This window comes from Leuresthes tenuis, unplaced genomic scaffold (assembly GCF_036924035.1).
Source record: "Leuresthes tenuis unplaced genomic scaffold, fLeuTen1.0.hap1 SCAF_3, whole genome shotgun sequence".
Lineage (NCBI taxonomy): Eukaryota > Metazoa > Chordata > Actinopteri > Atheriniformes > Atherinopsidae > Leuresthes > Leuresthes tenuis.
The window spans coordinates 9,482,524-9,496,391 of NW_027325357.1; the positions used below are offsets into that span (position 1 = coordinate 9,482,524).

Consider the following 13,868-nt stretch of genomic DNA (forward strand, 5'->3'; position numbering starts at 1 on the left):
GCTATTAAGAGGCTTCAGCTTTAATTGGGTTGTATTCAGAGAATTCCATTCAGAGTACACATAAAAAGTCTGGGAGTCACGCTCACATGAGTGAACAAAAGGATATATATCCATGCTGACAAAAACATGCCCTGGGATCACATCCATTGTAAACTGAGAAGCAGAGCAGCGGCACAGACATGTTAGGTAACAAAGGCACATTAAAATAAGCTAGTGCAAAGGTAACAGCGCACACAGTGCAAATATCACTGTCTCAGCTAAATTACAACAAAAATCTTTTCTCAAAACACTTTAAGCTTCTGCAAAAATAAGAACGATGTTTTGGGAAGAGAAAAAAATCAAAAGGGTATCATATAGTTGCTCTGGCCAGGGTAAGGGTAGACACCTCTGACTGGTTTGGTGCACGTAGCTCCGTCTGTGCTGGCTCTGTGCGTGCACTCATCACTGTCAGTCCTGCAGGCTCCACAGCGGCAGCTGAGAGCCACAGGGTAGGTAAAGACAGGGTCGGAGTCAAAGGGACAGCCAGGCAGAAAGGCTGTGTGGTACTCCACCTTATCGTAGGTGCAGCCTCTCTGGATGAGGAAGCGTGGGCCGAGAATACCCCTCATGTTGCTGTCCTGCATGACACGCAAACAAATGAATCATCCTATTCAAACTTGTTTCATACTTCAGCTTGTACGGACACATACTCAACAAGCTGTAAGTTTCAGAATAGCAGATGAGTGTGTGTGTAAAAATGCAACTAAATGACATACTTGTCTGTTAACTGTGACTCAGAAGTAAAAGTTTAATTTTATTCCAATTATTTTCAACATAACCTTGATTCAGAATTTTAGTAAGATAGAACTTTATTGATCCTCGGGAGGTTCCCTCTGTGAAATGAATGAAATGAATCTGTGAAAGCATATTATGGTATTGTTGCAGCAGTATGTCACTATGTAACAGTAGACATGGCATTTTGAACACTCCAAAAGAGTTGCTGTTACTGCACGCAAAAACGTATTTATTGCACAGATTGTCCGGTTGTTCGGGCTAACTGACTGATTTACGTCTGATTTATCAGCTCTTACAAGGAGGTTATGCGATAGATTATTTATTAATTTTTTAATGTTAACTGTTAGCAGAGTTGCTCAAAAAGTGAACAATGATTTGAGTGTAAATGTTGCTGAGAATTCAGTTTTGACATTAATCTACCTATTTTTGATTATCTTTATGTGCTTTTACTGTCCACTTTGAAAGGCTACACATAGTTGGGATGTTAATTAGACGCAGAGCCTTTTTTTTTTCCCCACTTGACAAAACTAACGACTTTTCTTTCATCATCAAAGACATACGCACCCTTGAGTAGCAAAATCCCATGCAGATAGTCGTGTTGATTGCCACGCAGTAGTCACATTCTGGCTTTTCCACATACAGGGTGAAGTCGGTGGGCAGACACATGGGAACAGCAGGACAAAACAGCAGAAAAAGAAGACAGCAGGAGAATACTGCTGTGTCCATGTTAAGATATGTGTAATTTACCCTATTAATTTTGGTCCTGCGAGAAAAGGAGAAACAGACGAACACGTATGTCAGGATGTTCTACTTAAGAATTTTCTTTCTCAATGACAGACTCACCTGCTGGAAAGATGGAGGCACTTGGAGACCTGATGATGCTCTGAGTCTGAACATCCCTGCTGGACAGTATTTATGCATACATTATATAATCCACCCTAATCCGAGTCAACCGTTATCTTCTATCTGTGTCAAAAGGGGTCAGCTTTGGGCCATTATGTGGATGACATGAAAAAATGATTCGCTTGATGACGAAGTTCGTTCAATAAACATGTAATTCTGTCCAACGTAGTGTATACCGTTGTCCACTAGATGTCACAAAATGCCCTTTTTTTTCTTCTTGAAAGAATGTATATTTCCTAAGAAGCTACTCACATTTTAACTTTAGTTTTCCGGCGGTTTCCAAAACAAACCTATTGGTCTCTCATTTGAGTAAAAATTAACTAAAACTTACTTACGATGCAAAAATTTCTGTGGATGTTTCAAGTGCGGGTTCAAAGGATGCTTCCTAAGTTGTGAGTTTAATATTAATAGATACCACTATCAGCAGCATTGCAGGCGAGTCCAAACATTTTGTTCTGAACACTGGAAAAACAATATTCACAGCAGGTTTTTATCTCCCACTTTCACAGGAGATAAAATAAAATCTGCAGCCATAAACATCAGGCTAAACCTACTTGTGGTAAACAACTGAATGTGTAATTCACCATCCAACACCTCCAGTCTGCAGGGATTCCTTATCAACAATTTTGTTTAATGATTGTCGAGCTTAGTCAAAGTCTCCCAGACCCATTAAGGGGTAATAATGAAGCATGTGCTTGTTTTGAATGTCGCTGTTTTGTCTGTGTTTCTCTGCTGCTTATTTTTAGTATGCAAGCGCTGCTAAAGGCGAACACAAATGTGCTGTCATAGCCTGGGTCACTGACATGTGTAAAGGAGTACAAGGACAGACTGATTTTGTGATTCTTATAAATATAATAATAGTTATTTTTCCCTAGTGCACAAGGCTTTTCATTTTTTGTCAGTAACTTATCATGTTCTCTTTTTGACCTGTACAAAAATGAATGTTCTGTGGCATTTTTCATCAACTTTTCAAACTTGACTGTTTGCTCATTCTCTGATAAAATCTCATAAAATCTTTTGTCTGCAAAGACTTAATATTTGGTGTGCTGATGCAGAGGTTCAGGGCAAAGGTTTATACCCACTTATTCTTTTTTCATCTTGTTTTTGTTTTCACATTTGCCACATTTTTCCCCTTCTCCTGCAGGTTGGACTTTGAAGTGATGTGCTTCTCCATATCATAATGGAAAGATAATCAAGATAAAGATACTGAGGAATGAAATACTCCCAACATAAGACAATGTGATGTGACAGCACAAGTAAAGACCAACCCCCTAAAAAAAATGTAACCTGCCCTCGTCCTTATTTAACCAAAAGATACTGAGTAACCCGGAGATGTATAAAAGCCCAGCCTTAATGTTTCACAGTCTCACTTTATTTCACATGGAAAAGAGATAAATTGATTATGAAGAGTCATTTAATTGCCATCAGAACGTAATCTTATATAGCAACACCGGATTACCCTCTTTTATTGTCACTGAAATTATAACAGCGTTAAGTGCCTTGTGTCCTTGATGGATCATTAACAAAAGCAAACTAACCTTTATTGTCTGCTGAAAACAGAGACAACTAATCCCAGCCACTTGTACGAGAGATGGTTGAAAAATCTAAGTGAACCTTGGTTGGAGCGGCAAGGCTGAAACCTGGAACTCTTTGGATATATTTACCCATTCATGGTTTGAAGGTTGACTTTTGACAGGTGAAGAAAATTCTGAAATCTCTGACAACGGATGGGGCAAAAACCGTTTTCTTGCCATCTTCAGTAAATACTTTGTTCATGGTGTATGACTGGACTGGAAGCAGGAATATTAAACTTTATCAAGTTGGCATGACACCGAAATCCTGCTGAATCTAAGCATTCGTATTCTTAACTGCTGGTCAGAGAGAAGTGTTTAAGGAGGCTCCTTTTCTCCTGTTTAAATAACCATGGTTGGGACAGGTGGCCCCGTGGCCACTTTCTCCGTCTGGGATTATGTGGTGTTTGCTGCAATCGTTTTGGGGGCAGCTGGTATCGGCCTTTTTCAGGCTATCCGAGGTCGGAAGGAAACCAGCAGTGCAGAGTTTTTGTTAGGTGGACGACAAATGACGGCAGTACCAGTTGCCATGTCACTCACAGCAAGCTTCATGTCTGGCGTCACAGTCATCGGCACACCTGCTGAGGCCTACCGGTTTGGTGCTGCCTTCTGGCTCTTTGGCTTCTCTTATGCCATCATGTCCATCATCACAGCAGAAATCTTTGTCCCGCTTTTCTACCGACTTGGGATCACCAGTGCCTATGAGGTAGGGATATGTCACACACTGTTAATTATTAGACTTTATAAGGGAAAAAACATTTTGACAGGTGCAGCTGGAAGTAACTTGAACTGTAAACTCATTGTCTAATAAAATCTTTAGTCTGCAAATAATTAACCCATGTATGGTATTTGGGACAAATTGACCCGTTTCAAATTTTTAAAAGAAGAAAAATGGTACAAGCACACATTTTTTTCTACCTGAAACTCAATGGCCTTAGCTTATTTTCTGTGATAAACATGTACAAACAAAAAAAAAGTTTTGAGTACACATGCTACTATACCCCACACATTTAATCCTTCATATGGTCTTCGGGTCAGTTTGACCCGCCCACACAGACACACACAATGTTACATTATTATCATCAAAGCAAAAAGAAGCTGTTTGGTCTCACTTTCTTTTTTAGATATTATTCCATAACATTGTAAAAATCAAATATTTTCTCACACTATATGCTTTACACCTGCACATCAAGGAGGTGAGACAAAATAGATAAATACCTCTAAATCACAGTACAGTCTTCCACCATCAGCATGACCAAAAGATTTAGCTGCCAGAGGGCTTTGGAACTTGCATTTCAAGAGAGTCAGGCACATAGCAATGTGGAAAAGAAGACGTCCCAGAATATGAGGATAATTTAGATGTCAATTCAGAGTGTTCTGATTCTGAAAGTGAACCTAAAGATGGCCTTCACTCAGAATATGCACCACAAGGAGCACCACAGCTGGCCGCTGGAGCAGCCCAAGAGCCAGCCACTAGAAGAGCCTCACAGACATATCTGTCTAAGAATGGACTAAATTGAATGGTCTTCATCCCCAGTGATAGAGCCCCCCCCCCTGTTCAGCTGCTAACACAATACGGATGGTACCAGGGCCCACATGATTTGCAGTGGCTCATGTTCAGGATATCAAGTCATCCTTTCAGCTGCTGAGTCCTGACTCAGTTCAGAAAATGATTCTGGATATGACTAATCTTGAGGGGAGATGTGTTTTTGGTGACCAGTGGAAAGAGACAGACATCATGCATCTGCATGCCTACTTTGGCATCCTCATCCTTGCTGGTGTCTACAGATCAAGAGGGGAGTCGACTGAAAGTCTGTGGGATGCTGAGACATTGAGAGCAATTTAGAGCCACAATGTCTCTGAAGAGCTTCCATGTATTCTCCAAGATAAACATGATTTATGACACCCAAGTCTTGAGTATAGTGGATTTTTAACATAAATTATAACCTTATGACAAAAAGAGTTGTCACGCTTCCATTGTTAATTGTGTTCTAGTAGAGACTGATTGTATTCATTAAACAAATACTAAAGATAATGCATGTTATCTCAGTTGTTTGAAATTGAGATGAAGACAATATATGTTAATGGTTTATGAAGTAAAATTTTATGTTAGAATTGTTTTTAAAACCCCAAATAGTCCCAACATATGACAATGTGATGTGACAGCAGAAGTAAAGACCAACCCCCCCCCCCAAAAAAATGTAACCTGCCCTCCTCCTGAAATTCCTTATTTAACCAAAAGTAACCTGGAGATGTATAAAAGCCCAGCCTTAATGTTTCACTGCCTCACGTTATTTCACATGGAAAAAAGATATATTGATTATAAAGAGCCATCTAATTGCCATCAGAATGTAAAACAACACCGGATTACCCTCTTTTATTGTCACTGAAATTATAACAGCGTTAAGTGCCTTGTGTCCTTGATGGATCATCAACTAAAGCGAACTAACTTTTATTGTCTGCTGAAAACATCAGAGACTACTAGACCTCAGTCACTTGTACGAGAGATGGTTGAAAAATCTAAGTGAACCTTGGTTGGAGCGGCAAGGCTGAAACCTGGAACTCTTTGGATATATTTACCCATTCATGGTTCGAAGGTTGACTTTTGACAGGTCAAGAAAATTCTGAAATCTCTGACAACGGATGGGGCAAAAACCGTTTTCTTGCCATCTTCAGTAAATACTTTGTTCTTGGTGTATGACTGGACTGGAAGCAGGAATATTAAACTTTATCAAGTTTGCATGACACCGAAATCCTGCTGAATCTAAGCATTCGTATTCTTAACTGCTGGTCAGAGAGAAGTGTTTAAGGAGGCTCTTTTTCTCCTGTTTAAATAACCATGGTTGGGACAGGTGGCCCCGTGGCCACTTTCTCCGTCTGGGATTATGTGGTGTTTGCTGCAATCGTTTTGGGGGCAGCTGGTATCGGCCTTTTTCAGGCTATCCGAGGTCGGAAGGAAACCAGCAGTGCAGAGTTTTTGTTAGGTGGACGACAAATGACGGCAGTACCAGTTGCCATGTCACTCACAGCAAGCTTCATGTCTGGCATCACAGTCATCGGCACACCTGCTGAGGCCTACCGGTTTGGTGCTGCCTACTGGCTCTTTGGCTTCTCTTATGCCATCATGTCCATCATCACAGCAGAAATCTTTGTCCCGTTTTTCTACCGACTTGGGATCACCAGTGCCTATGAGGTGGGGATATGTCACACACTGTTAATTGTTAGACTTTATAAGGGAAAAACATTTGCAGGTGCAGCTGGAAGTAACATAAGTAACTGTAAAAATCAAAGAAACAGCTTTGCTTTATGAGTATTCTGCAGAAATATAAGACTAAAAGTTAATATTAAGTTAATGATTTGTATGTAACATGTCCTCTTCAAGGCAATCACAGAAAGTATTTCCTCTGGAGGATGTCTTAAAGTTTGTCAGAAGAATAAATGGTTAAAAACAGAGGACCATGGATGTATATGCCTAACACATGGTTCAAGTTATCAGTTAAATGCCTTTTCATTTCTAGTACCTCGAGATGCGCTTCTGCCGACCCATTCGGATAATTGGCACATCAATGTACATCGTACAGACGGTAAGTCGAGCATTTATGTTTTCACAATTACATTTTTTTTTTCACAATTCCACAATTAAAATGGTAAATCTTAAATGACAAACAGCATCTGCTCTTTCCTCCTTTTGACTTTATGTAAAATTGATTCTAGATACACGCTCTGAGACACCATTAATATGAAACACAAGCTTGCTTGTTCTGTTTCCATCTAATTAACTAATGGGGACATCTTTTCTCAGGCTCTCTACACCGGTTTAGTCATCTATGCTCCAGCTCTTGCACTAAACCAAAGTAAGTCTCACCTCAAAAGCAAGTTCTTGGTTTTAATCTTTTAACTTTAAAGTACACATACAAGGTTCAGTCTAATCTTCTTGACAGTGATACATTTTCCATAGTTTATATACTAAATGCTAAATAACCAAAGCACAAATCTGGTGTCAAGTTACTTAATATACATACATTTATAATAATGGAGCCTTTTTTGTTCTTACTTAGTCACTGGATTGGACCTATGGGGAGTACTGGTGGCTACAGGAATAGTTTGCATCGTCTACTGCACTTTCGTTAGTAATGTCTCATTTCAAACCCTGCAAAACTGATACAAATTTAATCAATTTTGAGATTTTAACATTAGTGGCTGTAACATTCTTATTTTATTTTGTAAGGGTGGTTTGAAAGCAGTCATCTGGACAGATGTGATGCAGATGGTGGTCATGCTGGCAGGTTTTGTAGCTGTTATAGCAAGAGGAGCTGTAATACAAGGAGGCCTGACAAAGATATGGGAAGATGCTGGTGAAGGAGGCCGCCTAAATGCATTTGAGTAAGTACATAAAAGGACTTGTAATGAATAGTGATCTGAACAGATTACAATACCAAATAGATGGAGCTTCTTGAATGTGAGGAACTGAATTAGTGTAATCTAAGTTTACAACCACGGGGAAAACAGATCAGCTTTCACAGAAGGGTTTCCAGCGAGTCTTAATCACTCTAGTATCTAAAAAAGGAACATCACCGGGCACTTCTTAAGCCAGATTCACTCTGAGAGCATGGCATGAGCATTGCGTGGGCTTTGCTTAAACTGCCGTGTTGTGGCTCCATGTGTGTATTCACACCACCAACCTTTCTGCAGCATGGTTACTGTCTTCACAACGTTTTTTAACACTGCAGTTGCTCTGGTAATGGCCACCAGTTCTCAGTCTTGTGTAATCCTTGGTTGATGTGACTCAAAAAGTGAGGACATGAAAGCGGCCAAGTTCTAACTCTAGAACAGTCACATGTGATGACTGAAATGACAAATCATCTTGATAGCGGGTAAGCTATATTTTCAGTGTCTGTGTTATATTGCCAACACACGTGTTTTACCTGCGGGCTTTGTTTAGAATCACTTAAATGACGCTTAACTTATCCTTGAAAAACAGGCATCACACTAATAACATCTAAGGCTAAGGCATAAGGCATCACACTAATAACAGGCATCACACTAATACTTTTGATGGCCGTGCAGCTTGATGGTGTGTGGATAACCTGATTGCATGTGAACCGAAAAGAAAATCCCAACGTTCTGCTGTTAGAAAGACGCAGACAACGGCATGAAATCAAGAAATCCCTCAGAGGCCTCAGTATTTTACTTGCAAGGGGAGAACAACACACGAACCTTCTCTCTGCAGATTCACAAGAATTCTCCAACAAGTGGTTGCCTCCCTTGCTCTTTCATTTGGTGACACACACACACATACATACATACAATCCTCTATGTGCCCAGGTCTGGTATATCTCCTGAGTTTGGAGGCATCTCCTTATTTGGGGAGCTATAAAGATAACGATCAGTGGGGAGACAACATTCCTTCTTGAAACACAGTTCTCTTTGTCTCCCAACTTCTCCTTGTGAAGTTTTGATATGAAATGGCCTCTCTGGCTGTGACTTTTATATAATGATAATAAGCAAACTTTTCTGACATCTGCACACACCAAACTTTCTGTGTAAAGCTGGCCATATGGTTTTATGTCTCTGAACAGCTGACCACAGCATTCATATGTCTTGCTTGTAACTCTATGTTGGCATTGAAAACACGGCACTAGAATTGTTCAGGTGAAACTTGTTTGAGAGAAGCTTCTCTGTCAGCTTGGGAAACTGTTTCCCACTCGGACTCTCCCTCTTAAGGAGTCCCACAGGGTTCTGTACTTGGGCCAATATGATTCACCCTTTTCCCTATAATCCAGCCGGAGGTAATATGGCATTAGATCATACTCAATTTAACTGCGTTTGAAACACATCAATTCACATTCTGTCAAACTGCTGTCTCTATAAACTTGGATGACTTTGAACTATAATTTCAACTATAAAGCTAATCTCATGTTGGTTACCTTTTCACCACAGCTTTGACCCAGATCCCCTGAAGCGGCATACTTTCTGGACCATTGTGGTTGGTGGTAGCATAATGTGGGTGTCCATCTACTCAATCAACCAGTCCCAGGTGCAGCGCTACATCTCTTGCAAAACGCTGGGACATGCCAAGATGTGAGCATTCCTGTAAGGCAAACAGTCTATTTCTGGCTGTGTGCACAGTTACGTGTGCTGACAAGTCTTTTCTCATCTCTCAGGTCATTGTATGTGAACATGGTTGGATTGTGGGTGACAGTGACTCTGGCTATGTTATCTGGGTTCACCATGTATTCCATTTACAAGAACTGTGACCCATTTTTAAATGGTGATATAAATACCCCCGACCAGGTAAGAATTGGATTCATCTTCATCCATACCTAACGTCACATGCAAACTATACTTTAAGTTACGTAACAAATCACTGTTGTTAATTATAAAAATGTTTTTTCAGCTGTTGCCCTACCTTGTAATGGATATTTTGGAAGCCTACCCTGGAATCCCAGGCCTGTTTGTGGCAGCAGCATACAGTGGAACATTGAGGTGAGATTTGACACGGACAAGGATGAAGGGAAAAATATTTTAGAGTTAGGAATCTTCTCAGGAAAGAATCAACTGTCAACATATATAGCCACTAACACTCCCCACAGATCCAGACTGGTGCATGTCATCAGATATTAATTATAAATGTATCATTGTCTGTTCTATTCAGTTTTTTTTATCTCATAATTTAATTTTTTCAGCACGGTGTCCTCCAGCATTAACGCTCTAGTTGCTGTCACAGTGGAAGACTTTATATTTCCGACGTGCAAAACCCTCACAGAGAAACAAGTGACTTGGTTGAACATGGGCCTCAGTAAGTTGTAGAAAAATTCCATCATTTTTTTTTCTGATGAGACGATTTATTTCTTTAAGTCGTCTTCGAAACCTCACACTAAGTTAGAGCAAAAGTCCTGATCTAGAGTGTGAGTTCATATCATGTTCTATTTAAAATAAAAGTAATATCCACACAGCCGCACAGTGGATCTTCACCCTCCCTTCCACACCCACTCCTTGAAATAAATGAGATACCGGCAGAAGCCAACATGACCATTATCTTATCTTATCTTGTTATTCTTGACTGGAAGTATTAAGCTGAGTGGTTCCACTTCAAGTTAAAACCATGACCATAAATGACTCAGATAATATATAAGACAACTTCCTGGTGAACAAAGGACAGCTTTTCAATTCAGTTCTGAAATTAAATCACAGCAAAGTACATTCAAACAATTTCCACCAGCAGGCTTCACAGGAGACGTTATCATCTTATTTTACGAGTTAGATTCACTGAAACATCTTTGAGCGAGCAGGAGCATGCTGGTTCTCCCAACTATTAAATTGAAAGTTTGTACCTTTAATAAATTCTATTTAATCATACTCTATGGACTTGATCCAATAAAGGACAACTCCTTCCTCACAATCACATCTAATGCTACATTTTGATGAGACTATTTAAGTGTACCAGCCCCATATAAACTTGGTTATAAAACTTATAAGTTGTTTTCATTTGACCAACTCTCAGGTGTGTTCTTTGGAGGGGTGTGCATTGGTATGGCAGGAGTAGCGTCACTGATGGGAAGCGTTCTGCAGGTGAACCTCTTCATGCACAAACCCAACTGCAGTCATTTATCACTCTATAGCCCCACCAAGAGCAGTGTGCTAAGAACTACAAGCCTCCTAAATATGTTGTCTTTTTTTTAGGCAGCTTTGTCCATATTTGGCATGATTGGTGGGCCTCTTCTTGGTCTCTATGTATTGGGCATGTTTTTCCGCACTACCAATTCAGTAGTGAGTATCTCTTATGAATGAAACATTCTCTAGAACAACTGCTCCTCCTGTCAACACAAATGGATGTTGCTAAAAAAGAACTCACAAATGTGGCACACAGAAGAAGGAGTTGACTGTAGTCATATTTACTTTGCAGGGAGGACTTACAGGAATGATCATCGGTCTAGCGCTGACTCTGTGGGTGGGTATCGGAGCCCAGCTTTACCCACCAACAAATGACAAAACACATCCTCTCCCTCTCAGCACTGCAGGCTGCAACAACACAATAGGCCAAAACTACACAACAGCAGCACCCTGGACCACTCCTGTGACTCTGACCCCACAGCCCGAGTAAGTCCTTTTTCACCAAAGTGCCATGTTACTCAGGAGCACATATTGACTTTTTAACGACCAAATGTAATTCACACCAAATGTAATTCACAAAAACAGCTCATGGCCTAAAAGACAGATTTCCACATATCAGTTATCATTAAAAGTACAAAAAAAATCAGAAAGCAGGTGTTTTCAAGATGAGAATAATGTTGTATTCACTGCTCTTTCATTGTAAACTTTATTCAAACTGTATTTGACTGTAAACTTTAAAGGAAGAACAGTTTGAATCCTGTGCTAAACATCTGACATTTTTTAAATAACCACTACATAAATTCAGAAATGAAGTTTTGATAATTTGTTGCAAGTAACAAAGTAACCTTACACAGCTGTTTATGTCACAGATCAAACAATTAACTGGGACAACAGCTGTCAGATTAATTCACTTCTAAAGGCAGCAGAGAGTGTAACATACTGGCAGGATAATTACTAAATAGATTTCCTTTCTGTGTCAGTGTCAGGCCACCTATAGCAGACTCCTGGTACTCTCTGTCCTACGTTTACCTCTCTCTCTTTGGCATGCTGACCACAGTCGTGGCCGGCCTGCTAGTGAGCATAATCACAGGTGAGTTACCGTTTCCTAATCACTACAATCGAGGGTACTTTTGATCCAGAGTGAAACAACAAAGGGAATTTACGTCTGCTTTTTAGGTGGATGCAAACAAGAGAAACTCAACTCTAATCTGTTTGTGAGGAGGAGTGATTTGATATGCTTCAACGGTTGCAGATTCTCAAAGGTGAAATGCTGACCCTAACTGTTTGCTAGTTAATTATTAATGGAGGAAATGTAAATTTTGCAATATTCAAAATCTGATACCATGTTCTTTATTCACGACAGGGATCAGTCGACCCTGAAAAGGCTGCAACAGACCTTCACATGGGAGTTGACAACTCGACATTTACAGACTGTGATGTGAAGAGCAAAGACTTTGACAAAGCCACCAGGCTTTAATGCCGCTGTATTTATACACCTGAGTACTTTGACAACAAAAGTTATTTTGTAAAAGCAAACAAGTGTCTCTCCATCGTGGGTACATGTTTATCCATCTTGAATTATGTATTGAAACTTGCTAAAATGCCACTTTACTCACATTTTCCTTTAAAAGAGTTTCAAAGCTGGTTGTAATGCCTATAACTGAAGTCACATCTTCATGTCCACATTGATTGAGCTGCTCCCATTTCCTGTTTACTCATGTCGTGGCAACATTGTTTAACTTTTATTACCCTTTGTTCATTTGTTCCCACTAATATCAGATTACTACCTGAACATTGTCCCTCATGCTGACGCAGGAGGCACATTAAATATTGTTCATTTTCACAGTATATATAACGGCAGAGTTTTGAACAATGGTCCTTTGTTTATTATATGGTTGCTTTTCTATGTAAATTGTGCACTGAAATGCTGACTCAAATTGGAAACAAATTTCATCTGTCAATAAATATTTTGTACAAAGTTCAAATTCAGCACAATGACTGAAAACACAAACTCCTCTCAGAGAACCTCGCCAGGTTAAGAGAGGTTGGCAAGACGCGTGAAGCCATAAGGAAACGTTTACTGTGTAATCTAAGCTTTCATAATGACTTCACTGCCGTAAGGCGGTGTAAAATGTAATCAAACTCAATGAAAAGGAGAAATTGAGCTTTGGACTGATCATAACCATGTCCTTTGTCTCCTTGGCAACAAACAAAAGAGGAAGTTTACAAAAGCCAAGCCCACTTTCACCTGCCTCCATGTTAGATAATCAGCCTTCAAGCAGTTTCAGGATTTGCGGGAAGTTATGAGCCAGCCGTGTCATAGAAGAAGGCCCAATTCCCAGGAAGGGAGCTAAGTTAAGAACAGAATTTTTACTCATCCTGTCGATACAAGGTGAGATGGCGTTTTTCTTTTGACTCTATAGCATTAAGTTCATTAGCGTTAAAGACATTTTTTTAAAGCTGGGTTTGGACTTAGTCAAGCTTTCAAATGAGAGGTAGACCGGACAGATCATTCAATGCAATTACAAAAGGTTAACAGAGTTGGTGCGCAACAGCACGTTTACTTGGTGTGTCAAATCAAGTTCAATCTTATTCAAACTCATTTCCTCAAGCACACGCTTAAATTGGAAAAAAAACCTCAGTCTTAAGGTTGAGAGAGTATTGCTGTGATTAGGGAAAGAAAGAGGATTTAATCTGTCTAGTTTCCAGTGTTTTCTATGCATGTGTTTTTAGCTGACATTTTGCTTCCCTATACAGGACTTGATAGCTATGGCTAAAATCTTTTGTCGCCTGGTTTGTTGCCTCCTGTTGCTTTCTATTGCGGAGTCACAAAATGACTTGACTGAAAATACAACACAATACACCAGCTCAGAGACGGACTCTGAAAAAGTCACCATGGTAACCAGCCAAACGGAGAGCACAAGTTGGAGTACGGGAACAGAGTCAACAACCACGGACTCTGAAAAAGTCACCACGGTAACCAGCCAAACGGAGAGCACAAGTTGG

General features: G+C 40.0%; 2 protein-coding genes across 2 annotated transcripts; one reads left to right on the forward strand and one right to left on the reverse strand.

Moving 5' to 3' along the window:
* On the reverse strand, positions 1-1,842 carry tshba (thyroid stimulating hormone subunit beta a). Its single transcript, XM_072383108.1, has 3 exons — positions 1,618-1,842; positions 1,339-1,537; positions 1-617 (listed from the first exon to the last, which is right to left on the reverse strand). The coding sequence occupies exons 2-3, from the start codon at positions 1,498-1,500 to the stop codon at positions 339-341; spliced, it is 441 nt and encodes a 146-aa protein (XP_072239209.1). The 5' UTR covers positions 1,501-1,537; positions 1,618-1,842; the 3' UTR covers positions 1-338.
* Positions 1,843-3,600: 1,758 nt separating this feature from the next.
* Positions 3,601-12,654, forward strand: slc5a8l (solute carrier family 5 member 8, like). The gene is made up of 15 exons (XM_072381714.1): positions 3,601-3,954; positions 6,767-6,832; positions 7,051-7,102; positions 7,307-7,374; positions 7,477-7,631; positions 9,189-9,329; positions 9,413-9,542; positions 9,646-9,734; positions 9,935-10,047; positions 10,753-10,820; positions 10,932-11,018; positions 11,155-11,348; positions 11,843-11,952; positions 12,039-12,124; positions 12,226-12,654. The coding sequence occupies exons 1-15, from the start codon at positions 3,601-3,603 to the stop codon at positions 12,337-12,339; spliced, it is 1,827 nt and encodes a 608-aa protein (XP_072237815.1). The 3' UTR covers positions 12,340-12,654.
* Positions 12,655-13,868: the final 1,214 nt, after the last annotated feature.

Bases quoted from the DNA above. Each gene is read 5' to 3' on its own strand.
- slc5a8l (XM_072381714.1), top strand. From the start codon at position 3,601: ATGGTTGGGACAGGTGGCCCCGTGGCCACTTTCTCCGTCTGGGATTAT. The intron at 7,103-7,306 runs GTAAGTCTCACC...GTTCTTACTTAG, and splicing joins AGCTCTTGCACTAAACCAAA to TCACTGGATTGGACCTATGG. The intron at 9,543-9,645 runs GTAAGAATTGGA...ATGTTTTTTCAG, and splicing joins ATATAAATACCCCCGACCAG to CTGTTGCCCTACCTTGTAAT.
- tshba (XM_072383108.1), bottom strand. From the start codon at position 1,500: ATGGACACAGCAGTATTCTCCTGCTGTCTTCTTTTTCTGCTGTTTTGT. The intron at 618-1,338 runs GTGCGTATGTCT...CGTGTCATGCAG, and splicing joins TGGGATTTTGCTACTCAAGG to GACAGCAACATGAGGGGTAT.